The sequence below is a fragment of the Bombus flavifrons genome, chromosome 13 (genome assembly GCF_040668555.2).
Source record: "Bombus flavifrons isolate JBK064 chromosome 13, iyBomFlav1_principal, whole genome shotgun sequence".
NCBI classification, from domain to species: Eukaryota; Metazoa; Arthropoda; class Insecta; order Hymenoptera; family Apidae; genus Bombus; species Bombus flavifrons.
In genome coordinates, this window is record NC_138454.1 from 6087572 (window position 1) to 6115469 (window position 27898).

General features: G+C 33.6%; 3 protein-coding genes across 5 annotated transcripts; 2 read left to right on the forward strand and 1 right to left on the reverse strand.

The window, feature by feature from the left end:
• Positions 1-12: 12 nt before the first annotated feature.
• Positions 13-2602, reverse strand: LOC138186134 (RING-type E3 ubiquitin-protein ligase PPIL2). Its single transcript, XM_069125690.1, has 9 exons — positions 2416-2602; positions 1963-2329; positions 1739-1904; positions 1481-1629; positions 1274-1397; positions 1052-1200; positions 831-982; positions 410-748; positions 13-330 (listed from the first exon to the last, which is right to left on the reverse strand). The coding sequence occupies exons 1-9, from the start codon at positions 2445-2447 to the stop codon at positions 243-245; spliced, it is 1566 nt and encodes a 521-aa protein (XP_068981791.1). The 5' UTR covers positions 2448-2602; the 3' UTR covers positions 13-242.
• Positions 2603-2835: 233 nt separating this feature from the next.
• mRpL11 (mitochondrial ribosomal protein L11) lies at positions 2836-4407 on the forward strand. The gene is made up of 3 exons (XM_069125692.1): positions 2836-3490; positions 3649-3838; positions 3904-4407. Exons 1-3 carry the CDS (start codon positions 3356-3358, stop codon positions 4164-4166), a joined length of 588 nt encoding a protein of 195 aa, XP_068981793.1. The 5' UTR covers positions 2836-3355; the 3' UTR covers positions 4167-4407.
• A 497-nt stretch (positions 4408-4904) lies between these two features.
• On the forward strand, positions 4905-26856 carry Bruce (BIR repeat containing ubiquitin-conjugating enzyme). 3 transcript variants are annotated; one of them, XM_069125680.1, is made up of 51 exons: positions 4905-5178; positions 5785-6104; positions 6196-6440; positions 6514-6853; positions 6945-8439; positions 8507-8681; positions 8753-8971; positions 9060-9483; positions 9560-9683; positions 9765-9915; positions 9995-10219; positions 10295-10549; positions 10631-10904; positions 10991-11152; positions 11500-11805; positions 12691-12987; positions 13101-13315; positions 13406-13562; positions 13634-13825; positions 13919-14133; positions 14218-14471; positions 14556-14734; positions 14812-14999; positions 15078-15222; positions 15519-15678; positions 15779-16148; positions 16224-16347; positions 16426-16590; positions 16692-16855; positions 16928-17165; positions 17243-17543; positions 17625-17800; positions 17882-18083; positions 18151-18378; positions 18456-18980; positions 19054-19324; positions 19459-19718; positions 19813-20095; positions 20170-20555; positions 20627-20770; positions 20863-21040; positions 21114-21259; positions 21334-21576; positions 21665-21883; positions 21970-22191; positions 22259-23587; positions 23675-23895; positions 23985-24224; positions 24298-24486; positions 24556-24690; positions 24778-26856. In XM_069125680.1, the coding sequence occupies exons 1-51, from the start codon at positions 4992-4994 to the stop codon at positions 25060-25062; spliced, it is 14148 nt and encodes a 4715-aa protein (XP_068981781.1). In that variant the 5' UTR covers positions 4905-4991; the 3' UTR covers positions 25063-26856. The 3 variants fall into 3 exon arrangements, with proteins under 3 accessions (XP_068981781.1, XP_068981782.1, XP_068981784.1); XM_069125681.1 differs by having other exon boundaries at positions 18232-18378; XM_069125683.1 differs by lacking the exon at positions 11500-11805.
• The last annotated feature ends 1042 nt before the right edge of the window (positions 26857-27898 follow it).

Here is a 27898-nt window from a genome sequence, read left to right on the forward strand (position 1 = left end):
TTCATTATTTATATACATATATGTTTATAAGTAAATTACATTCCTTTCAGTACATTCTATATATCATAAGGGAGCAATATATATATCATAATGGGAGCAATAAAAATATATAGATTATGGTTTAATTCCTTATAGTCATAAAAATTATTTACATTTATAGAGTATGAAGTGAAATTGAAATCTACACTATAGAATTTCAAATAACCTATACTTGTTAAATAGTTTCTTCATAATTTATATAGCTACCAAGACGAAAAATCACCAAATGAGTTTGTTACGATTTTTCTCTTTTTAATTATAGGTGGTATACTTGATTCCTCTTTTTTCATCCTGCAAATAAAATTAGCAATTAATATTGCTGTAAAAATGTATATATACGTAGCGACAAATATATGTAATGCGATTTTACTTGTCTTCTTCTTTGTTCGGTTTTATGTATTTTCCTACGCCTGATCGATATACTTTTAACACGTCATTCTTTCCTGCTTCATTATCTGATTTATTTTTCGCAGCTTCTTGAGCCAATCGTTCAATTTCGGCTGCACGTTCTGCAGCTAATTGTTCATCTGCTTCTTGAAAAGGATCAACAAACACTTGTGCTTTTTGTATTATTATATCTTCTATTGGTCTGTCTTTGTTATCTACTTCAATTTTTTCAATGGCATTTAACGTTTCTAATCCACCTACTATTTTTCCAAAAACTGTATGTTTGCGATCTAAATGTCTACACGATCGGAACGTAATGAAACTGTAATTAAATGGAACGGAATTATTAGATTTTAATGAAATTCCATTTGTAAACGTATGTAGATATGAAATACAATATATACAATTGCGATCCATTTGTGTTTGATCCAGCATTTGCCATTGATAAAATTCCTCTTCCTTGATGAACTAAATTTGGTTTGAATTCATCTTCAAATGTTTTACCCCAAATAGATGTTCCTCCATTACCAGTATTTGTAGGATCACCTCCTTGTATCTAAGTAAAATACAATGTTAACATTTTTATTATTTATAAACCTCTTACTCAAAATGGCCATATATTTACCATAAAATTTCGTATGGATCTATGAAACTTTGTTCCATCATAGTAACCATTCTGACAGTGTTTTATAAAATTTTCACAAGTTTTTGGTACAAGATCACAATGCAGTTCTAAATTTAAAGCACCAAAATTCATGACTAATCTTACATATCCTGAAAAAAAAAAGAAAAAATGTTTCAGTCGAACAAAATATAAAGATATATATAGTAATAATTGTGTTCATACCTTTCTTTCGAACTCTTTCATATCGTACTAAATCTTCTGCAATAACTGCTGCTTGGTGTGTAGTTTCTGTTGGCATTACTGTTGATGTAAAGCCAGCTGCAACCGCACCAGTAGAGTAATGTGCCTATATTTATAAGTTTCTATTTTCAAATCTTATATTTTATATATATATATATATATATATAAAACTTATATTAATATACAAACCGCATTAAATTTGTCTGCTTTTGGTTTAGAAATTTCTTTTTTAGTCTCAGTCTGTTTATAATCTCTATCTAATTCAGCTAATATTTCTTTAGTTTCCATAGATACAGTTTTCAATTTTGCATTTGGATCATTACGTTCCCTTATCATTTCTAGAATAATTATCAGTATCTATATCATATTTATTCATATTAGTATATATAAAAGTGTTATTGCAATAAATGAAAATTTCTATTTTGAAATGTACTTGTAAGATATTACCTTCATCCTCAAGTTTTATATTATTTTTAATATGATGGAATGTAGATAAATTGAATTTCATTGCATTGTTTGGATCTTGTACTATGATAATGTCCTTCCTCGTAAAAGGTTGATCGTTTATTAAATCTTTCCAATTACGTGCCTTTATATTCAACTGCTCTATTGCCTAAAAAAATATTGCTATACATCACGAATAAAAGTTTTCTATCTTAATGAACATTTACCTCATATGAAAATACATTTCCAGTTGTTTTGATAGCAACAATATGAGAGTGTTTAGTGAATAATTTGAAAAGAACTGGACAATGATATTGTCCTTCTGAATTTTTATGAAAATTAAGTTTTATTAAAGTTTTTGTGTCTAATGGCTTTCCTGTAACTGGATTATGCTTAAGTTTTTTTATATATTCTAATATTGCTTCTAATTCAAAAATGTTTCCTTGTGGATCACAATAAGGGTGCTGGAAAGGTTGTAAAGTTAAACAACAATGATCATAAGGCAAGCGACGAAATGTTGTATCTTCAGTTGCTTCAGAACTTCCAGATTTTTTTCCACCATATAATGTTGTCCATTCTGTATATGTTAAATACCTGGAAGAATAATAAATACAAACAATTTAATTCGATAAATGAAAAATATAAAATTATAACCTAAATAATATTTTTAAAAATCTTACATCTTATCTTTTTGATGCTGACGTTTACCCATTTTGATTGTGTTATTGATTAGTTATCTTTATAAAAGACTTATAATGATTATATCTATTTAATTCAATAATATTGTTAAATTATTTAATACTTATTTGCACTGACATATACCAAAATAATTGATATGTATTTATACTATAGCATAGTAAACTTCCTTTTCAAGCTTGGCTAACCTGATAAAACAACTATATTATTTTATTACTACATAAAACGTTTGGAATACAAAACTTGAACTTATTTGATACGAATAAAGGCTGAACTTCGCTTTAATGGAAATAAAATTATTGCCTCTTTTATTGCAATTTAATGGTTTTCAATGCATAGAACCCAAAAATGCTAATCTTAATTTTAGGAATCTAGTGGTTAAAAAGTTATCCGTATATAAAATTGAGTGTCTTTAGCGTATTTGACAGTTTACATTGACATCATGTTGGCTTCTATCTACAATTCGTCCAATGAGTGGAGTCGCTGGCTGTATCAAATGCAGGTGGATGTTAATCATTTTATGGCGGAATTTTGAATCGTAAGCATTGGAATAAGCAGAGAAGAAATTTCCTCTCTGGATTAGGTTTGGATTATGCCTTATCCTCATACAAATACAAACTAATACTCGACGATGTTCAGTTCAATGTTCATTTACGTGGACCAATTGTATTACGAATAGGAGCAATATGGCGTTATACTAACCTCTAAAATACGCTAAAACTGATTAGTTTTACATACGTATAACTCTGGAACAACTGATTTCTTAAAGTTAAGACTTGCATTTTTGGATTCTATGCATTGAAAACTATTGAATAGTAATAAAGAAATATAACAATTTTATATCCATCAAATCGAAATTGAACTTGAATAAATTAAGTTTAAATAGATTTGAGATTTAAAGCAGTTGAATAAAAGTCTACAGAGATGTCTAAGGCAATTAAAAAAGGGAAAATGCTCAAGAAAGTACTACCAAAGGTAGAACACTCTTCACCTTTACGGGTAACTATACCCGCAGGAATGGCAAATGCGAAACCACCATTGGGATCACAACTAGGACAGGTTAAAATATTTTATACTTTCAATTTAAAGTACTTTACGACGTCCTGAGTTGACATCGTAATTTATTATGTGCGGTAACTGTACTAAACAATCCAACTGTTTTAAGTTTTATAAAAAATATATAGGTTTTGATGAAAAATTTACATTATTATTTTTAGAGAAATATTAATGTAGCAAACTTTTGCAAAGATTTTAATACAAGAACTGCGAATATTAAAGAAGGCATACCTTTACCATGTCGTGTTAAAGTCAGATCTGATAGGAGTTATGATTTAGTAATACACAAACCACCAGCAACATATTTCTTGAAACAAGCTGCTGGGATTGAGAAAGGAAAAATAAAAGCAGGTAAATGTTATATTGTAAAATATGAATATGTAGATATACATTAAATAAATTATAATATTCTTCAGGGGAAGTAGCAGGAAAAATAACATTTAAACACTTATACGAGATTGCCTGTATTAAAGCAGAAGATCCACCTTTGGCATTATTAAACTTACAACAAATTTGTGAAATGCTTGTTGGTGTAGCTCGATCATGTGGTATTCAAATTGTACATAAATTAGATCCAGAAGAATATACACAATTTATGAAAGAGAGAAAAGAAAATGTTCAGAAATTCATGGAAGAATTAGAGGCTGCTAGAGAAATCAAAATACTCAGAACAGTTTAAATTAATGTTTAAGACAAATTTACTGTAAATAATTTAAAAAATAATAAAAAAGCAAGGTAGTTTATTTAAATACAATCTAACAAGATATTATATAATTTTTCCTTTTATATTTATCCCAGTTAATATCTTATATAGATTCGTATAATTTCTAGAAGTAATAGCACATTTCATATGTATATGTATGTAAAGATCTTCAAATCACCTTAAACTTTAAGGATAAAATCTTACATATAGAGTCTTATGATTACATAATATTAAATTCTTAAGTCTATTATAAAAATAAATACTAGAAATTAGGAAACATGATGACTTGAGATTACATTCTTTAACAATTTTATAATGATTATACAAATGAATTTCATATAGTTATAATTTACTGGTTATGAAGTACATGTACAATTGGAACTCGAAAAAAAATATTTTTAATCTTGCAAACATATTTTTTTTTAAACATTGAAATCATATAAACACATACAAGAAAACATATGGTAATCTATTCATTAATATGCACTATTTAGAATTTTTAATATCCCCTAGACGTACGCAGAATTGTATAAGAAAAATTTATTTATTATTTATTTGTAAAACAATATTAATTTTTCTTATACTGCGTATGTACATTACGATACTGCTCGAAGATGCAGTTTTGAAGATCGAAGAATAATGTATCGATGATGTATCGTTAGCGCGGAATAATCGTTTGACGGTTATTAGCTAACTTCAGAGCGATTTGCTGACGTTCTACTCAAAGATGGCGGTGATGAGTACGCCATGTTTTTTGTGATGTTCGCGCATTAGGCAAATTTTTTGAGAATTGTAATCTGTATGAGCAAAATGGCTGATGATGATCTGTGGTTATTAAAGGAAGACGGTTACTTAAATGTGGATACTGAGTGTAAAAGTATAATTTATCATGCTAATCTAAATGTGTTACTAATTACCACTGGCAGTGCGCAAGTATATGTATTTGATGTCAACTCAGGAGTAATTTTGCAAAAAAGTTCTTTATCCGGTAAGCATTTCGATTCGTTTGTCTCTTATAAAGGAGAATTTCATATCCATGACAAATCATTATATTAAAAATCTTGTAGGTAATTGATTTGTAATATTCAATCACGCCTCATGGTCAAGGTCGTATATGCGTACAAAACGTCAGGCGTGACTCAAACTTGTACAATCTCACTGATTTTAATATGATCAATTTTTATTATTAACTAATCGTTATCATTTGTTTGCCACCGTTTGAGATATAACCAAGTTCTTAGAGTCATTTGACTATCTCCTAAACTGTTCCTATTATTACTCCATTTACAATCATGTTTTTTTTTTGGGGAATATGTTCTTGCTATTTGTTGATTGATTAAAGTGTAGTCTTTATAAGAAGTATATTAACTTCTACAATTGTACCAATCATTATGTAATAATAATTTTTGAAAATGTAGATTGTACAAGATATCTATTGATATTTATTTTATAATGCTACATAAATATCTTTGTTTTTTTGTGTTGTCTTTATTGATATTTTTAAAGTTCACCTTGGATAAAAAAATAAATTCTGTTTGCTTAATCTTTTTTAATAGATTAAAGTAATTACATATAATAATTTTTATTTTTACAGGAAAATTAAATGGAAGACTTCAAGGTACATATTTGTCAAATGGTGTAGATAAAATATTATATACAGATGGAAGAGGAATTGGAGTACGTAGTGATTATAATGGTGTACTCTTTTTGGACACTCTTTTACAAACACCTGTTTCAAGAAGTGAAGAAATTGTAAAATTAGAGTTATTGTTTTCTGAAGCTACTTTATTATATCAGTGTCTACGATGTGTAGAGTTACCAGGAATAGATCATGTGCAAGAAGTAAAAGATGAATTAATAAGTAAAACGTTTACAGTAGAAGCAAACCAGAAAAAGGGAATTAAGGCCCAAAAAGTATGTATAACAAATAAATAGATACCAAAAATTTTGAACTACTGAATGAACTAATATTTATTTAAATATTAATTTATCTTGTTCTCAACAGTGGAATACAGTATGTTTGGAACTACCACACAGTTCTCTGAAACTTGTGTGTTCAGGATTAGTAACTGAATTGAAGAGATTAAGCAGATATATTCCAGCATTGCCAATTGCTTCTGCCATTAATGAACGATTAAATGGCCTATTACCAGGTCTGCCATTAGAAGGAGGTCCTGCTGATAAAGCATTAATGTTTAGTGAAGCTACACGTCGAGATACTTTTTCAAAATGGCCACACATGAATTACAAGTATAACACTTAAATCATTGGTTTTTATTGGATAATAATTGAACAGGTTTATTATATGTATATTGTTCTTTAGATGGGCTTTACCAGATCAAATGGCTCAGGCTGGTTTTTATCATCAGCCAAATGCAACAGGTGACGATAGGATAATGTGTTTTACATGTAATGTGTGTTTAGTTTGTTGGGAACCAACAGACGAACCTTGGTCAGAACATGAACGTCATTCTCCAGCATGTCCATTTGTCAAAGGAGAATATACACAAAATGTTCCTTTGTCTGTTATCCTTGCTACTGCTCCTGCACGCGAGGCTGGTGATACTGTAGATGTAATTAGCACTACAAATGTCAGTGGCCTTGTAGCTACAGCTTCCAGTGGAGGTTTTATTAATGTCTGGAATGTAACAAATCAATTAAAGGTAATATATAATAATTATAATAATGATAATAGTAACATGTTAATTGATGCTTTTCATGTAAAAGTATTCTCATCTAATGTATTTTTCACAGAGGGAGGTATCATTTTATGTGGCTCCTATAGATCAAGAAATAAATAATAAAGACTCTATTCAGTTTGGTTCCACAAGAAATTTGACATCATATTTAAGGACACTTAATTCAGAAGCAGATTCCCTTTCTGATTTTAAGCATCCAGGTTCTCATAAAGTACAAGTCACAGCATTGTCTGTAGTAGGTTCTCCTGTATCTCAAAACAGTGAAGCAAAAATATCTGGTTCTGCGCTTTTACCTGTAGAGACATCAGACTCTAAAATCAGGCCATGTGTAGTGTGTGCTGTTACTGTGACAGTTAGTAATCCATCACAATTAAGGACTTTAGAAAATGTGTGGGCTACTTCAGCAGATCTAGCTTCATCATCTCTCGTTCGTGCAATGAACAGTGTAAATAGTGCTACCAGTGACACTTTAGATATAATGAAGGTAGCAGGTGATAAATACACACCATCAAGATTGCACTATTTAGTATTTTATGATTTTCATCACAAAATTGCAACAACACAATCAATTAAAGAAGATAATACTAAGGACTCTAAGGCTAAAAAGACATTATCTGGAACAGGCACCAGTGCTAGTTCAAACGGTGAACGTCAAGAAAATTTATATCAAGAATTTTTGGTTGGTAAATTTTTTTATGAAGTTCCAGTAATAGAGGATGTAGATTCAGAGGTAGTTGGTCCACATTTTGATGGTATTTTTCCAACATCTGCTCTTACTGCATCATCTTCCAATGGGATCTACTCAAATCCAATTGGTATCACAGTACCCCCAACATCCAGTTCATTTGATGCCAATTTTAATCCTATAAATGGTCCAGAACATTTTGCATCAACATCTGATCTAACAACTGCGAATAAGAAAAGTTTGGATATTATGAAAATAACAAAGACTGAACCAGTTGTTATAAAGACATTACGTATTGAAGCCCCTGATTTTGTTAAAATTACACACATTGAACCATCTAAAGATGGAAGACATTTGTATGTTGCTATGTGTCCTACAACAGATAACACAGATTCGTTAATTTCAAATAATAATCAGATGGATATCGATGAAGATAGCGAATTTTTCGCACAGAAAGGTTATGTGTATTGGGACCATAATGATACACAGTCTGATAGACTAATAAATGGTAAAATATCTGATGATATAAATAATATAAATACCATTTTACTTGTGTATGCTTTGGATTTTTCGGGGCAAGTGGTAAAAGTATTTTCTGAACCAGTAGCAAAACGAGAGTTATCTGCAGATGAAGCTCCTGTTGAACATGCGTTTTTACCTCTTCAAGAGAAAAATAAATATACACCATCTGATGAAAATTTTAGTAGAAATTCCACTAGTAATTCAAGTGCATCAGCACCTGTAGGACAAGTGGCTCTAGTATGCAGAGATGGTGTTATCAGAGTATTAAATTTAGATTCATTAAAAACTATTACCGAAGCAAGAGTAGAAGGCAAAAAGTTTGTTTCCGCAACTTATTGTACTAGTAAGTTGTAATATTTATTCATATTTCTGTTAATAGTTTTTATTTCTGTACAATATAATCTTTCCAGGCTTAGAGAGATTGTGTGCATGTACAAGTGATGGCGCTCTTCACTTTTTTATTACTGCAGATGAAGAAGATTCCATGGAAGACAAAGAGGATATTGAGGATATTAATATGATGACAACTGAAGAAAGTAGTAATAAAAGTACAATTCCTAGCACGTCAACGTCATCTAGTTTTCAGTAAGATTAAAGATGAAATTAAAATAACGAAGTAAAAATATTTTAAAACATGAAATATTATATTTTTTTAGAGACCAATTAATTTCGCACAAATTGAATTTCTCGTATTCGGATTTACGTTCTCTTTATGAATTAACACGATTTGATCATCACTCTCCCGCATACGGTGCTACCGTTCCTCCTTGTTGGAATGAAATGATGCAAGCTCAACGACAGCGTCGCCATCCTCAGCATTTTCATCAGTCAGAAGATCAACACCATACCCGTACATGGCGTTTACATAATGAACGGTATGTATAAATATAGATATATACAGATATTTAGAAGGTATAATTTTATTTTATATTTTATCTTTGTTGATTACTTTATAAATTATAGAAATACTTGGGACGAGCACATATTTGAATTGACTCTCCCTCGAAGTGCTGCAGGACGTATTGGTCATGTAGATGTACGGTACAGTTTGCATTCAGTTTGTCAAGAATTGCCATCAATTCAAATTACTTTACTAAAGCAAAATATTAAAAGAATTGGTCATCATGAGCCTTTATTAACTCCTGTGGATGAAAGAATAGATTTTAACATAGGTAATGAGCAGAAGGGAGAAAATCCTGTGGTCACAGAGGAGTTTCAGCGGCAACATAATACGGAGATTTTATGTGGACCGATTGATTTACATCGTAGTTTGGACTTATCTTGGCGTTCTGGTTGTGTTACACTGACTAGCCCAAAATTGTTTCGTTCTAAAGCCAGAACACTTCTTGTTCATATGAAGGCTCTAATCGATCCTACGAAAGATAACGTAAGTACTTCTTTAAAGTGCGTATTGAAATTTAAATACAATATACATGTTAAATGTCATTTTCCTTTATTTCTAGGCAACGCCAAAGTCGAAAACAAACTCATCAGACAACAAACCTCCTACATCTAAAAAGTTGAGGATAGTCGAAGTGCGTCGATTTGTAGAAGGTACAAGTAATAAGAAATTAGACGTTTACATCGGTAGGTACAATTTTTCTTACTGATTTATTATATATATATCAACTCCTGTGATTAATTCCTTTTTCTCCATATTTATTTAAGGTTGTGATTGTATTTATGAAATATCAATTACCGTTCGAACAGTATATCCTACTAATATACCAAATGAAAGGGCGCAGCGATGCGCTATGCTAGAATCTAAAAGTTGCTTTGAAAATTTATTAAGTGTTGCTTGTTTAGAGACGCTTGACAAGTAAGTTTTATAACAATTATAAATGGTATTACTTATATTTATTATACGCATAACGTTATAACACATTGAAATGTTACAGATCGCCTATTGCACAATCACTGGCATTAGATGTTCTTGTATGGATAGCCTCTATCAGATTGACGAGACTTCGTAACAATCAAAACAATATCGAAATAAAAAGTTTCCAGTTGGAAACAATTCGTTCAGTACAAGCACGGCTATCTAATTTATTAAGAACTTGCCTTTTGCATGCTGGTCGAAGTATAGCGCACAAATGTATAAAATTAATTATGCTTTGTAATATGTAAGTTAATGATGCAATAACTTCTGCGTAAATAATACGTAAAATTTATTTTATAATGCTACAAATTGTTTTCAGTGGTTTTTATAATTTGAATGATCCTCCATCTCAATCTTTCGACGAAGCTTTGGTGTCTGTTTTAGTAATGTTGTTACCATCAATAGTAGAAGTTGAATGGGCTGGTTCGCTACGTTGGCTACAATTATTAATAAATAGAACTTTAATACGAGATAGAAATCACAGTATTGCTCAACAATGTGTTTCTTTAATACAACAAATAGCTGCTGAAATATCGAATCGTGTAAATCCATATCATTTATTACTCGCGACAAGGTATGATTAAATATCTTAATGTAATATGTTTTATTGAAATGATTTAATACAACGTCAACAGAAGTTTCCAATTTTTTATAGATTTGGTTTGTATAATTCTCCATTTGAGACCGAATTGTTCGACTTGGAATCGCCGATGCCTCCCAAATATAGTCCTATACCTCCCACATATGTGTCAGCTGTAGCTAATGAACAGGCGGGACCGTCAGCTGCTTCATCAAGTTCCATGTATTCTCATGATGCTATTGATTTGAGGGACCTACTTACACTGCCTACACATCCAACTAGTGAACTTGTGGTATCTAGCAAGTTGAAGGCTTTATGTGCTAATCATAATATGAAAGGACTTTTAGAGGTGATTTATTGATATTATGAAGAACTAGAATATAGCATATCAATAATATTTGATTACAAAAATGGATAAAAATTGTAAAACCTCAGGTTGAGCCTCTCCACTTCACTTGTCTTGCTGCTTCTGATGGTACCAAGATGGAGAAAATTGACCCATGCATGAATACAAGTAATATTGGAGCACCTCTTTATGATAGCACAGCTACAAATAACAATGGTGTACCTGACATCAAAACCATTCATCACACTTATGTAAGTTCTCGTAATCTATCTACTTTTTTTATATTACTATATCAACAGTTCCTACATCTTTTCTGTTTTCCTTTTTCTATTACACTCTAAATCTAACGATTTCATGGAGCATGCAATTATTTCAAATTTGATGTAAACGTGACAATACTCACATTAGTAAAAACAAACAAACGTTATCTACAAAGCAACATGGTAAAACGAAACAGGGAGTTTACCAATTTCTGCTTTTTAATTAAAAGGGTTAAAGCTGTTACAATCATTTAGCATTGAACATTAAACCTAAATGGTATAGATGTTTTTTCAAATAGAGGAAACATAATCTAGATAGAAATCATTGTACATTGTAGAACTTGGATGCTGGATCGTTAGGAGCAGATGTTCAGGCTAAGCCAACACCTATGTTAAGCGATCTACTTAGTCTATGTACAGGAAGAATGTTAAAGAACCCTGCTCCACAACTGATATTCACACCTGATGATCAATCAGACTGTGATGAAGCTAACGATATGCCTATCAACAATCAGACATGGCATAATACACAAAATGATATGCCTACTTCACGTATATTAAGTTCTACTGTAACGAAAGAAAAATCGTCTGTACAAAATATCAATACTACTATAAACAAAGTTGAAGACAGCAATTCTAAAAAGGTAGATTACATAGATGAAAAATTGCACTTTTTCTTTCTGTTTCTCAGTTCGACGATTTCCTGTCGTTACCATAAATTTTTATAGCTTTATTAATATGCTGTTTGTAACTGAGTTTATATAATTTCGTTAATTGTCAGATACAAAGCTAGATACATAAATTGCAAATTGCATGACAGCCTTAGGATACCATGCATTTAACATAAATGTCATTTTGATATTATATTATCATATTGCACATTTTCCCATTTATATTTATCTACAAGATTTATAAAACATAGGTGTGATAAAAACGCTATCCAGTTACACAGGTCTTATTGTACTGAATGATTTGTTTTGATTTCAACGCACGAGCAAATATTTTAATGATACGAGGTTGTCTACATCTACTTTCATGATTTAGTTTTGCAAGTATAATATCGTTTCCAGTTTTATTTCGCACATACACAAACACACTTACACGCGGGCGCATACACTTTGGCTTTATAGATTTAATTAAATGAGACATGTAGAATTGATTCCCACTTAATGCTTTTAATGTTATATATATAAACGCATATATTCCTTTCTACACCATGAAATTTTGGGTAAGAATATAGGAATAATTTGAATAATAAAATTATTTCTGCCATGAAATGTATGGAATGTGGAAGTGAATTGTATAGAGCGATATCTAAAAAAATGATTTTACCCAAATTTCTAATTCTTGCAAATATTCAGTCTTAATGTACTGTTTTGTAAGATGAACTGATTTATTTTTGCATTTTCATGTATTTGTTTGAATGATTATGATCCATTTCATAACAAAGTAGAAACGAAGTAGATGTTTAACAATTATCAAAATAAATATTATTAAAGAACTCTCTTTGTTATCTGTATATATTACAGCGAAAAGATGTTACATTCCCATGGGGAAGATTATTGTGTTGGCCACCACAACAGGCACTGGTGGTCGATCGAATGCATTCTGGTGCTCGCCGATTTGTTATCCTCGATTTTGGATCACCTGTATTACTTACGGATTTGATTATTCCTTGCTGCAGTGATTTAGCATCACTATCTATAGATATATGGACAAAAAAGGAAGAAGTTGATGGTACACGACTCATTGTTGCTGGTGATATTGGAAATAGGTCATTGGTTGTATGTGATCTTCAACCACCACCTGTTTGTAGATATCTAAAGGTATTTAATAATATTCACTATATTTTACTATAATAAAAGAACTTATTCATTTCATTTAGCTTAATTTATTTACTCATTTATATTATAACAGGAAATTGTCTTATTGCTTTCAGATTATAATCATAGGTCGGTATGGAATGTCTCCTACAATGTGTAAAATACCGTTAGGAATTTTCTATGGGCACATGATGGTCTTACCTGGAGAAGATTATGCGGAATTAAATAGTAGTTCAGTAGCTTGCGACAACACCTTTGATTCTAATGTGCAAGCTACTATCAATACGCAGTGCAATATATTGTCAGCTCTCGCAGAAGATGTGCAGTGCAGGTACTTACAGTATATTTGTTTGGAAGTATAAATTTTGTTTATTATGTTTTATACAGTTTATGATTAACATTTATTCTCTTATTCTTCTAGATTTAGCCTAGCTACTGAAAAACTAAAAAGCCTATTAGATCCACTGTTGTGTTCAGAAACCACTAATGTTATGCATATGCAACACTATCTTTCTTTTAATAAAGTACCTAATGAAAATAAAGAACAGCCATCTGCAAAAATATTGGCTACTTATCAAGTAAGTTAAATTAAGTATTTTAATATAAAGACTCATTACATGCATAAAAATGTACATGTTGAATATTATAGGAATGCGTAATGTTTCAACATCAACTAAATGTTGTCCGAGGTGTATGGAGACGATTGGAATCGTGGAAAGGTTCTCGAACGATACCTACAATGTCTTTAGCAAATGCACCTACCGACAAATTGCGAGCCCTTGGAGAAACTTTACTCGATATTCTCCTGTTTGCAGTATATGAAATTGGTCCAATACCTAGCGTATGTTTTTTAATTTTTATGTACTATAATTGTATATATGACATTATGATCGTTTAGAATTTTGTATATATATATATTTTCTTTTTCTTTTAGATACCGTTATCAATATGCGATGTTTTTACACCAACTGTTTGTGAAAAGTTTTTTCATTCGATTTGTGTTGTTACACCAGCTCCGCGTTTACAACTACAAGCGGTTGCACTTCTAACACGTATGGCTGGTCATCAACCTTGGTGGGGAAATTTTTTGTCTAATGTTTTAATTAATCTCTATTCGTCGTCGTCTACGCACATATTTCCACAAGACAGGTACGACAATATGTAGTGTTTAGAACTTTTTAATAAAAATTAAAAACGTTATATAAATCGGAAATTCCTTGTTTAATATTTTAGAGTATTTATTTTGCTAACACTTCTCGGACGTAAATCATTGATTGCTGGCGTCAATAGATCTTCTGTAATAGATGCTATGGTTCGCACGCTAGGCAAATTATTGGCACCATTGTCAAATCCTCAAACATCAGATACAAATTACTTGGACGTAACACTTATTGGCTGGGTACTGCTTTTCCTGTCAGTATGTTTGGATACTATAGCGATACCACCTACTTGCTTGGAAGAGAATAATGAAAAAACTAAAGAACAAGGTACTACATATACGCGTGGATATTTCATATAGATGGTAGTACCAATATTTTAAATGTTGATTATCATAAAAATTCGTTTACAAGGTTTATCATCTCGTTGGGAATTTATTCAAGGAGAATCTGCAATGCAGAGGAAATACGGTAATGCCAATCGTTCTCTAACTTTTAGTTATCGTAAAAAATTACAGAAACATATAATGCATCACAAGCAACAACTTCAAGAGTTAGAGCAAGCAAAAAAAGTGTTCCATACGTCATCGCAGGTATGAAAGTACTTTCATCTTATAGTAATAAATATAGTAAGCATTTAAGGAATTAATATGTTATATGAATTTTAAAGGGGTGGACTAATCTTTCACATACTGCTTCATTGTGTAGTAAAATGAAAGCAACATTAAAATCGCAGGAGCAGTTTTTTAAGAAAACATTAAGACAAAATTCTGCCAAGCATTTCAAAGATATTCTTAGTATTCGCAAAAGTGATACACAACACACTTCCCGTAGTTTACAATCACAAGCAAACGCAAGGTTTGTAATGGAAATTTATATAACAGTTTCAACTATCTCTTTTTAAGGTTTTATAATAACTTAAATGTATTATATAAGTTCCAGTAAATCGGAAACAACGGACGCGGATGTTGAATATATATCCAACTTATCACATCAACATGTTTTGCCTGTTGCACGTGGACTCATTGCTCTTATTTTATATAATTCTGCTAATGTGGATATGTTCCTATTAGCTTGCAAGGTAAGAAAATTCAAAAATATGATATGTATTTGTCGAGTTTTTGTTTTGTTTCTTTTTTTTTTTTTTGATGTAAAAAGTACTATAAATTTTATCTTCATTATATATTATTTATTTATAAACGAAATATAACTGATAAAATTAGTTCATTAATGCTCTATTTGTACCAATGCTTAGTACTACGATTTACAATCAAAACATTACTAGCTTGTAGATATAGTTGATAATTTTTAATATATAATAAGCTTTATGCTTTTTATGGGGCAACTGTTTGAATTATTGTATCATGTACCATATAGGTAGTCGCTAGGCTAGTGATATCTACACGTCCTGCAATTAGCTTGTGTGAGCTTATGAGTGAAGAACAGCTCCTAAAATTAGTCAGATTGGCAACGGGTACTTCTGACGCGGCCTGGTCTTCGCATGCAGTTTCGTGCCTTTTGCAGGATTTATTAGAAGGTATAATACAGTTTTTATTGCATTACTACTCTGAAATACGATTGTAATACCTATTATTTATATGTATTTTTCTTTTTGGTCTTCATTAATCTTTTTGCAGGTGGAAAATTAATTCCAAAAACGTGTTCTACTCATGAAGGAAGTCCTTCCGAGGAAAACTTCGAATCTCTTGTTACGGAAAAGAGTCGAACACCAGAAGAAGAATATGTTAGTGCTGCTGAAACAAGTAATACTACTGTTCCACTTGGTAATGATGAAGGATTTGCGGAAGGTGAAGGAGAAGAAGATGCTCAAGATGGTATAATGGTGATGTCTGCAGCTGCATCAACATCAAAGTCCAATGGATTTTTGCCTTCCCTTTTAGAGTCTGATGACAGTGAATTTGAAGATTTCTTAGATGATATTTTGGAACGTGGTAGAAATACGTTGAAGAAAGGTCATCCATTACCTAAGAATGTAGACATATCTGGGTATGTAATATATATGTAAATACTTGAATATAATCCAACTGTTCGAAATATTAAATTAACTGAAAATTTTTATAGGATTTCTTTGGCAATGGATGCAAGATTGGAATATGGGGTGGAAATGGGAATAGAGTTATCACTAAGGATATTGTCTATGTTCAGCATGTATAATTTACCTTATAGTATAAGTACCACAATACATGTGAGTTGGTGATGTTTAATTTATATTTATTCCTAGCATAATTTGGATAAAATTTATCTTTATTTTCTTATATAAAAGGTTCCACCAGAGTCAAGTCGATATCCTCAACAATCAACATCCAAAGCAGAACCTAACTGGAATGAGAGAAGTCAAGACATTTGGAACTCGCCTGACACAACTTTTTCGAGTTTAATAATGTTAACGAGATGTTTTGACAAAATATTCGCGGAATTATATTTACAGGTAATATTAATTAAGCAGTAACGCTACTACTCATATAATATCCACTACTTATACCCAATGAACTAAAGGGTAAACTAAAAATTATTTCTATTTCGCAACAGAGCGTGGAAACAAATCTGGAACTTATCCTTCAACTTTGGCTAACATTGAATTTAGATGCTTCTACAGAACAATCAAATTCCCCAAATCAATTTGATCCTTCACTTACACCTGTTATACCTTTAAGTTCAACAGCTATTTCAAATCTTATATCTGCATTATCTTGGTAAATACAAAATTCATTTTAACAATAATCATTTTTTATTTGAAGTTTTCAGTAATAAAAATCAATTTGTAGGCATCCAGGAGTTTCTTTACGAGCCTGGTGTCTCGCTCTCCAATGTTTGACTTTGGCAAATAATCAACCGTTACAGACAAATCCTGCAGAAGCTGCAAATAGTAGACAACCACTAGAGGGTCTTCTGGGTGGTATGGCCGGATGTATTGTAAAAGAACGTAACATGGGTCCTATGCTTTTGCGTTTACTTTCTGGAAGCGGATTAAATGTTAACGCTATGGACAAACAATATATTATGGTATGTTGATACGCCTTCTCAAATACTAGATACTTTGCAGTATTCTGTAATTTTGTATTTCAATATATGATTTTTAGGCTGGACCTACTGTTTGCCAAGCACTACAATATTTTTTAGTTAGATTAAAAATGAGATGCGACGTGATTACGCCTGGCAGTACTTTAGGGAATGCATTAAAGGAACTCTTACTATGGGTAGTATATCAACTTGTACAACCTGGTGGAGCTCTGTCTACAAGAAGAGGACCCTTAGACGCACAGTACAAACTTATAACATCATTAACAAATCTAAATTTTACCAACACAGATTTAGGAACTGCAATGAGTATAACAGAATGCGTTGGAGTGCTAGTTTCTACTTATGTTAGGGGTTCTGAAGGTACTTTTATGAACCAATATAAAGTATCATATTACTGAATTGTCATATAGTTCCATTTTCCATTTTCCTGTTTTATAACAGTTGGAGCTCAATGTGGTGGCACTGGTGATTTAGCAAATTCATCTGGAGGATTTGGAAGTTTATTTGCTTGTGTATTCGGTGGAGATACCAGACAAGATCATCCTACATCATGGGATACTTTAGTCGTAGCTCTTATTAAATTAGTATACCGACTTATTCAAACACCTTTACCAGAGGTACACATTATTGTTTAAAATGTTTCATATCGAATAGATATTTAGAATTTATTTTCATATTAGAATATTTTATATTTCCAGCCCTGCCCAGGTCGATCTGACGGCCCAATAAGAATCGATCTATGTGAAACAAATTTCGATGCAAATATTGATATCAATGATACTCAAATGAAAGTAAATATTTCACAAACGGATGAAAGTAAAGTTGCAGAACAACAGTCTTCATCACGCTTACAACAATGTACATCTAATAAACCTCGTGTACGATGTGTTGCAGATACGGGTATGTATCAAAATGCAATAAGTTTGTTCTAATCAAATATTAATTAATGAAATGTTATGATTTTCAGTTTTGCAACATGAACCTACCATGATGCGTTTGCTAGGAGCTCTAGGCCATAGTACCGGTTCATCTCTAGCTATGCTTTTAGGTGAAAGTGCTGGTGCAGGAACAGCAACTGAACTTGGTGATCCCGCTTCGATACCAGACGCTACATTTCAACTTTTGACTACTCTTACTAAAAAAGCAAGCAATCGTTCTTTAGTTCTCAATCCACTTTATCAATACCTTTCTTCTTGTAAGTCACATTATTTTCAGGAATTTCAATTTCTGGAGGAACATGTTTTCATATTTAATATATTATATATTTTGCAGCATGTGAACAAAGAGAATTAAATCGACAGTTGGGTGTTATGCAATTGTCAGAGCCTCTTCTTTGGTATATCTTAAGGGTTTTGGACAATGAAGTATCATTGGCAATGTTTACAGCAATGGGTGGAGTGAAAGTACTTTGTGAAAATTTAGTAAAATCAAGTAACAGTGGGAACACTAACTCTGCTTCGCCTGATGTGATTGCATTAGTAATGGAACATCTTTCGAATGTTCCTAATGTGTTACCAGTAGCGTCTTCAAGTAGCAAAAAGTCCATGAATACGCTAGAGACTTATGAGGATGGATTATTAAACTTTGCTCCTTTGGGTATTATATCTTGGTTTAATCCTGCTGCACAACCGGCAGATGTTCTCATACAAAATTCCACGCCACATAAGCGAGCCAGGACAGCTGCATGGTTATATCACTGTTTCCCTGATGAGGCATGGGTTGATCTTGCGATCACTTTACCTTGTGCTATATTATTGAGAAAAGTGGAACTTCAACCGCATCTTACGTCTTTAGCTAGTAAGATATATAAACACAGTATTAATGGACAGTACATGCTATATTTTAATATTATAATATTACTATCTTATAGCGTGTCCGTCGGCTGTGGCTATCGAAGTTTCGAGAGAAAGTAACAGTCCTCTAACACCTGTTTGTCCACCGATGCCTACGGCAGGCTTGACATTTATTCGTATCACTTTATCTCAGCCAGAAGTAGCAACATCTGTACTCGTACGACTATACAAGCCGCGCGACTCAAGAAATATAAGTTTAAGTCAGATTAGATTATTAGGTACCACAGCATTCGGTGAAATAAAAACGAATCACGATACAATAGACGAAGAACAACTTACCAAGACAAGGTAATTATTTACTGATTGCCTAAATCGTACATTTATTGATATAATTTTTAATCGTATTCACTGTGAAGTGAACACTTCTATAATTTCATGAGTCCAAATACAATTTTACGTATCAATTTAACGTATCTGTCTAGCTTGGGTTGGTTGCGATTGTTGCATCAATGTCTATCCGTAAGCACGTTGAACAGCAATCTCGCTGTTAAAGTGCTTAATTCTGCGGCTTCAGTTGAAGGACTGGTTGAGGCATGTTGTAATCTTCTGTTACTCCCAGCACCATCTCTTTTTACTCCCAATCTGGAGAGGGTTCTTTTGCAACTAGGCTTACATTCTCGAGAGCTTGGACTTCGACTCATTGGTCTTTTACTCAACAACAGGTCTACTTCTTTCTTTCAAGGTACTGCTTTTCTTGGGAATCGATTCTATTCTTTTTTTTCAAGTGTATTTTTCTGAATACATGAATTAAAATCGAACTGGTTGGTATTTTACAGGTGCCACAACTACACAAGAAACATCAACTGTCCAATTAGTTGTAGAATTATTGCAGCAACTATGTTCCATTCAAGATTCTTGCACGGAAGCTCGTATGACAGCGGTGTTATCGTGGCTCCATGCATCAGCAGTAAATGGAATTTCTCGGCCCAGTAATGGCCCTAATGCTATTAATCCGCCTGCTGTATATATTCATTGTGTGTCTTCTATTATATGGGAAGCACATCAACAGCAAAATCTTAATTATGATTTACAAGCTTTATTGACCGACGAACTTTTTAAGTAAGTCGTATTCTCGATATATTTAATTTCTTTTCCATTTGATAGTTTTTAATATAAGCTATCTTTTCAATTAGTGCTTTGTATCAATGGACTTTGGTTTTGGGAACGAGTTCTGCCTTAAAACAGGCGGTTGATTCTGCTCTTTGCGCGTTTTGCTACGTGAGACCCTCATTATTCCCTTTACTTCTTCAAAGAGTACGAATTTTGGTACCTAATATGGCAACAGATCATTCTGCATCTATATCGGATGATCGTAAGGAAAGAGAGAGTCAAACAGATGATAGGAAGAGCGAATTTAATGGCGAAGAATGGTACTATCGTTATGTGTTATCAGAATATAAACGATTAAATTTAACAGAAGGGCAGTTGCTTACTGTAGCTGCAGCCGCTCGGTCTCCACCAGGTATTCAACAATTGATTGATTCTGGACTTCCTGCTTCGTTGACAATGTTAATTATCGGTGAGAGATTATTTTGTGAGATTATTATTCTAGAATTGGACAAATTTCTAAAGGGCGAAACTTCTATGTAGATTTTTGTAATCTGGAAAGTTCACGACAAGAGCAACCGCAAAGTAGACGAATATCAACGAAGGGTAGCTGTCAAAGTAACTTAGGAAGTTTAACTGATAATGATAAAGCTGGTGAAAGTTCCATGGATACAAATAATTATGTTGGTAAGTGTGTTATTTGGAAAAGTTGTAATTTTTACAATCTAATAACTTTTTTTACAATCTTTATAAACGGTATTATGATAATCATTATTTAGGTGAGTTGTGTATGACAGAACCGGAAAGTATAGCAATGGTGTTAGAATTTTTGACCCTTGTCTGCTCGGAAGGTAGAATGCGTGATTGGCTTGGTAAAGAAGGACGTGGATTTTGGTTACCCCTTCTTTCACTTCTCAGTAATCGACCCGTAGAAAATCCATCTCTATCCTCTTTGAGGTAGTTATACACATTTCATTTATGGTACAAATATAAAAGAAAATTTGATACTAAAAAGATTTTCATTTTACAGATGTTCTAAAACAAGTATATCATATGCATCATTAGAAAGTGCAATGATTAAATTTTTATCTAGGTGTTGTTGGTGTCATCTTGAAAATCAAAAGTTATTAGCCGAGTTATTAACCGACGTTATTTCTCAACAACGAACAACTTCCAGTAAGAGACGATTATTTTTAATTTAGTTTAGATTTATTTTATTTCATGTAGTATATAACATTTTTGTCGGACAGATGTGCGCTATCTTCATGGAATTTCGGGTTTCACGAGACGACTGATTTTGCAATTATTATTGGAAGGTGAAAAGGTATTAGTGTCTGTAACTTCCGATGCACCGATGAAAGTTTCAAATACAGCAGTCAATTATAGCATGCTGGCTATGCCACCGCATCCAGCTCATCCGCTCGGTCATTATCATCAATTACTGTACATGTCTACTCAATCAACCGTTGCGGATATATTACAACAAGTTTCTGGTGAGTTAAGTTTCAGTATTCTTTTCTTCAATTAGTAATAATCATATGCGCAATATGGTTCTAATAAAATTTGGAATGTTTTTCAAAGGTACATGGCTTTTTTTATTGTTGCCAAATACATATAAGGGTAATGAAACTGGAACGAATAATAATCGATCTAGAGAGCTTTGGGAATCTGGTATGGCCTTCATAGTAGATACTCTTAGCGTAGCTGCGGGAAATACAGCGAAAGACAAGAGGGCTAAGGAAGCATCTAACAGATCACAAGCTCGTGGTCCTGTTATAAGAAAGTCGCGAATAAATTCTGGCAAGTCACTCGTTATTTATGATATGTTATAATACATGAAATATGAGCAAATTTTAATTATTCTACTTGAAATTTCGTATTAATAGACGGAGCGGCTAGTACGAGCAAAACATCGACTAATAATGTTCAGCAGAATTCTACCAATTCTACTAATCAACAATATTTAATACATTCATCACGTCCAAATACTCCTTTACCACCGCAGTTGACCATTGCTCAGCTTTTGGCTATTGCCGAAGACAGCGGAATATCTTTATCAGAACCTTGTTTGCATCTTATATTGCGTCAACGTAATAAAGATTCAAAAGGTATGTATTAAGTGAAATTCATTAGTTTGGAGGAACGTTTATAGATAACTGTTCTCTTATCTTCCAGATGACATAACGAAACAAAACGACAGCGAGTTATTAAATTATAGAAGCATAGAAAGTTCATTAGGAGTGTTCAGCGCAGGTGGTGGTTTAGCGGTGTTAGCTCGACATTTACCGCTTGTGTATCCAGATTCTAGACCACCACCCGTCCCGTTACCTTCGCCAGAACAAACATACGAGGAGTGGGTCAAATTAGGAATCAGCGACGATGCTTGTGAAGTTGTGGAAGAAAGTGGAAATAACTCTTCTCCATGGGCATCATCACCAGCTGCTTACGTGCCACCACATTCCCTTGCTGCTTTTGGTTTGTTCCTCAGACTTCCAGGTTATGCGGAAGTACTATTAAGAGACCGAAAACGAGCACAGTGTTTGTTACGTCTTGCATTAGGCGTTTCGGACGATGGCGAAGGTGGAGACGTTTTAACGTCACCGTTGGCTGCGTTGTTACCAACCTTGCCATTCCAAGTGTTAAAGCAATTACTTGATGCTACACCTGCAACCACAGACGATGGTCTTCTTTTACGTAAAACAACCATCGAAGTGGGTGCTATGCTTCTGTTGTTGAATTGTTTAGCCGTATTTACCCACCAAACGAACCAGAACGAAAATTCGGAGCAGAAAGTAGTTGGCAACCAGGGCGAAGCAGGACGTAGCGACGATAATTCGCATTTGTACTGGGCGAAAGGTACAGGATTTGGTACCGGGTCTACACAACAGTCGTGGAATGTCGAACAAGCTTTGATGCGACAGAGATCCGAAGAAGAGCACGTTACAGTATTATTGCAAGTTTTAGCAAGTTACATTGGCTCCGGTGGACAAACACAAAGAGAACTGCCAGCATCTTTTCCCGATCTACTAGCCCGATCCTGTTTACTTCCAGCCTTGTCTTCGTATTTGAGAAACGATTCGGTGTTAGACATGGCGAGGCACATTCCTTTGTATCGAGCAGTATTGCAACTGCTCAGAGCTATGGCTTTATCGAATCAATTAGTTCCGCTTTTATTACCTAGAGGCGGAAAGTCTGGTGAACCATCCGTCGTATCACTTTTATCCGGTATGAGAATTTGCGTGGATACGTACGTTCACAAGATTAATCGCACTAGGAGTAATAAGTCGAAGACGTTATTCAAGTATCCTGACGATACTGAGCAAGACGAAGGTCTAGCGACATTGATCCCTGATATTCAAGAGAGTGCTACTATAGTGCAAAATGCTACCTCTAGATTGTCAGGAATCGAAGAAGAACTACCTGGTCCAAGTCCCACAGCTCCAGAATTACCTCTGCTTTCTATCGAACAACGATACATAGAAGTTATGAAAAATTTACAATTTGGTAAGAAAATGTGTTTCTTTTAGAATATACTTATCATTTTTTATATACATATATTATTTTATGTTAATGTATTACTTACAATTGTAGATACATATGAGATGATTACTGAAAATCCAGAAGCTGGTGGATATAAGTTTGCTGTTTCATATCATTTTGAATCCACCATGAGAGCAGCTGGCGAAAGAAGTCATCCCATGAGGGTCAAGAGATTAGCTCAAGAAGCTGTCACACTTTCTACGGCGCTACCTTTGTCGTACAGTAGTAGTGTTTTCGTTAGGTGCGACACAGATAGATTAGACGTAATGAAGGTAACTACATGAATGAATGAGACAAATAACTAACGTAACATAATTATTAATTATACTTTGTATTGTGAACATTCAAATTCTTTTTTTAGGTACTCATAACAGGGCCGGAGGAAACACCATATGCCAACGGGTGTTTCGAGTTTGACGTGTACTTTCCTCCGGATTATCCTAACAGTCCGATGTTAATAAACTTAGAAACTACAGGTCGTCATACCGTACGATTTAACCCAAATTTGTACAACGATGGAAAAGTCTGCTTGAGTGTATTGAATACTTGGCACGGTCGTCCTGAAGAAAAATGGAATGCGCATACTAGTAGTTTCCTGCAGGTAAGTGTTAATATTAATAAAGCGTAGATCAAGTTTGCGTTTTGGATCACTAACTAACTAAATGTTAAAACAGGTCTTAGTATCAATACAATCGCTGATTTTGGTATCAGAACCTTATTTCAACGAACCAGGATACGAACGATCACGAGGTACGGCGAGTGGGGCACAATCTAGTCTGGAGTACAATGTGAACATTTGTCAGGCTACTGCTAAGTGGGCGATGCTTGATCAAATACGTAATCCATGCCCTTGTTTCAAAGAGGTAATTACATTTGGATATTCGCATATTATGCGAAAACTGGATTCTTACATTCGCGTTTGGTGACTATAGGTTATACACACTCACTTTTGGATAAAAAGGCACGAAATTGTTGCACAATTAGAAGGATGGATAAGGGATATGGAATTATACGGATCAGATCGCAGAATCGGCCGCACTCTTTCTTTGAACGCATTAGCTTTAAGGGTAATTAATTAGTTTTACATATGCTATTATTTCAACTTAGGTATGTTAGGGTAACGTGTTGCAATCTTATTTTATAATATCTTACAGAGACATTACAGTTTGTTGAGAGAAGAACTGAGTAAACTGCCAACTCCTGAAGGTTTAGAGGATTTGGTGGAACCACTCGCGTCACCAGACTTGCCGATCGAACTTACCAGCACTCCTGGCACCCCGTGTTTGGACACGCCATCAGCGACAATGCTACCTCCAACCAGCACGCCAATTACTAATTCTGTCGATACTATTAGCAATGCCAGTGCTAGTAATCACGTACACCACGACATCGACACGGACGTTGAGATGGAGAAGATGGTTTCAAAAGTGTGTGAATAGCTAAAGGATGTTAATAGACATTGTTGGACATTTTAAAAAGTCTATATTGTTTGTGTTATGACGGACAAATAACGGACTGACCGAAGATGAAAGGAAATCCTAGTACATGGGCAAATTTCAGTTTATTGACGGATGATTAGGTGAATGAAAGATTATTGTATCTTTTCGTTGAACACATGACGATATCGATAAAATGAAAATCCGAGAAACGAAGGGAATAAATGTATGCGTGCGTGTATGAGATACATATTGATGAGAGATACGGTAAAAAAGTAAAAATGCGCGAGAGACAACGAGACGAAAGAACTGGTAAAGTAGAATGGATACGAAGAATGAGTGTGAAGGAATGAAAGAAATGAATGGGTAGGCTGAATCGATAAGAAAGGAAAAGGAATATCTAGTGATTATGAAATCTAGTATGAATGTGATAAACTCGTATGTAGTAGGTACTCTCTGTGGCAACTGCTATGCTATATGTACGCTGCATTCTACTACTTCGTATTATCATAAGTAACAACTGTTATTCGATATTTATTATACGTGTTCCTCGTTTACGTAGCCGGTAATCCCCCCTCTCCCCTCACCCCAATAGCAATGCGACTGACTTTAAACGACATGTGTTCCAGCAAAATGAGACGATGTTGATAATGAACGCAAAACAATACGAAACAACGATACGAACTTTATTTAGCGAAAAACAACGTAACAGTCACTCGTAAATATGAGTGGAATATGTACCTATACGACGTAATTTTATGCGAATCGCTTTTTCGTTATAACATTTCGTTTCGTTCCTCGTTGCTATCCATTGTATTTTTTCCTTGCAAAATCGTCTCAATCGTTTAGCTCAGCGTCGCATTGCCCTCGATTTACGAGTAGAAAACAATGCGGAAAATTGCTCTATAACGCATCATGCAGTTAGCACTTGATACGTGTGCGCAGTGTGATTTAATATTTATCGTGCCTGTATTAATTACGGTCCGTATTGTATTTTTTACGGGAAATAATAGTATGACGTGTTCGGCTTAAAAACGATTGCATATTTTTCAATACCGAATTCCTTTCGACGACTTCATCGAAAAAACAAGAAGACCAAGTTTATATCGAACAGCCTTCATTTTAAAAAGAATTGAGATTTGCATATCGAGCGACGATACATTTTTTTTCTTTTTCAACCATTCTTTTATCTCTTCCTTCGTATTGTCCTTTTCCATTTCCTTTTTCTATTTTAGAAGATTTCAATGTATCAAACCGATTGAGAGCGAAGAGAACGGAAGAAAAGATGGTATTAAATTCAGTAATTTTCCATAAATTAAAGAGGGCAAACTACGGACATTCGGATAACTTGAAATACCGTTGCATTTGATATAATTAACAAAAAAAAAAAAAGAAGGAAAAAAAGAAACCGACGATTATAACCGGCATTATCGAAGACGCAGTAATCCCCCAAGCTGTCGCGATTCAAAACGCGATCTCGCTTGGATTCTTGCTCGTATAGTATTGTCCCATTTCTCTTATCAGCGAATAATTACGGTTAGTTGTAAAATTACTGGTCGAATTACACCGCCAGTACCGATGATCGTTCTATCTGTAAATAATCGTCACACGAATAATCGCATTAAAAGTAAATGTTTGTAATTCCTAAGTAACTGGATAAAATGCTCCATTGTAACGTATACTATTGCATGGATTCCTAAGCAATGAACGAAGCGAAACAAAACACGTCAGATGGTGATGTACCCGACAGGACAACGTGTTAATAGTTATTTATAATAAACGATTATTATCACGCTATTCTCAACCTTCTTTTATATCGTTCATTTATAGTAACCCCTCTAACGTAAAAAACCTCGAATACACCCACCTGTCGATGTTGAAACATTCTTTCAAACTAAGATGTCTATTTAATATCGCAAATATTTTCGTACAGGATATCGCTATTATATTATTATTTTCCAATTCCATTTTTCTTCTCTCGTAAGTAAGGAGCAAGATTTATTCGATAATTTTCCACGTGAAACGTATACTGGTCATTTTGCAAACTCCGTAAGTGCAAACGCGATCTGATTTATGTCGAAATTCTTCGCAGCGAAATTAGAAAAATCGTGAGTTTTCCGGTCAATTCCCGTGCCAATTTGTCACGGGTTTCTATATTGGTCGGGGGCCGTGGCAGGAAACCATTTCCCGTTTTCTTTCGTACTGCATTCACGCGTTGCCCTTTCCGGTGAAATATTAAATTTTCTGCAATTTTACGAAACCGGAGAACACGTGCATCCGTTATATACTAGAAGGAGGCTTGCAACTGTAAATTAAAACTGTGATGCGAATTCGAATCCTCTTGAAGCATGGTTTGGAAGTTCTATCTTTTACAGTCCAATCACGTCTAAATTTCGTCCGATGTATCTCTGAAAACTAGCCAAGTGAAAGCGATTTAGTATGAGTTATGCAGAGCTCACGAAAGTATGTAAGCAGTGAATGATTTCATTATATTAACAAAGCCCAACATTCAGTATGGGACCATATTTAATACCTTGTTATATACCTTAAGAATGCTGTATACTAATATGTTTTATTAAATATATGTTTACAATCGATATCTTATAAATTAAAAATATTTTTGTGAGCACTACCTTTCAGGGAATAAGTGAGATTCATAGTTGATTATCGAACGAAAAAGGAAACAGATGATATCTCGAATACTGATCGCCGAGAGGGAGAAAGAAAGCACGAAGGGGTAAAAAGCGTATGGCCGAGCATGCACGGGGGTGGATTTGATTTATAACCTTGCCCACCGTAACATGCTATGAAATTTCATCCGTGACGCTGATACGAACAC

Coding starts and splice junctions, on each gene's coding strand:
- LOC138186134 (XM_069125690.1), bottom strand. CDS start 2,447: ATGGGTAAACGTCAGCATCAAAAAGATAAGAT. Junction 1,201..1,273: donor TGAAAGAGTTCGAAAGAAAG/GTATGAACACAA, acceptor TTTTTTTTTCAG/GATATGTAAGATTAGTCATG. Junction 749..830: donor AACACAAATGGATCGCAATT/GTATATATTGTA, acceptor ATTTAATTACAG/TTTCATTACGTTCCGATCGT.
- mRpL11 (XM_069125692.1), top strand. CDS start 3,356: ATGTCTAAGGCAATTAAAAAAGGGAAAATGCTCAAGAAAGTACTACCA. Junction 3,491..3,648: donor TGGGATCACAACTAGGACAG/GTTAAAATATTT, acceptor TATTATTTTTAG/AGAAATATTAATGTAGCAAA. Junction 3,839..3,903: donor GAAAGGAAAAATAAAAGCAG/GTAAATGTTATA, acceptor AATATTCTTCAG/GGGAAGTAGCAGGAAAAATA.
- Bruce (XM_069125680.1), top strand. CDS start 4,992: ATGAGCAAAATGGCTGATGATGATCTGTGGTTATTAAAGGAAGACGGT. Junction 18,379..18,455: donor TTATCAATACCTTTCTTCTT/GTAAGTCACATT, acceptor TATATTTTGCAG/CATGTGAACAAAGAGAATTA. Junction 20,556..20,626: donor GTTGACAATGTTAATTATCG/GTGAGAGATTAT, acceptor ACTTCTATGTAG/ATTTTTGTAATCTGGAAAGT.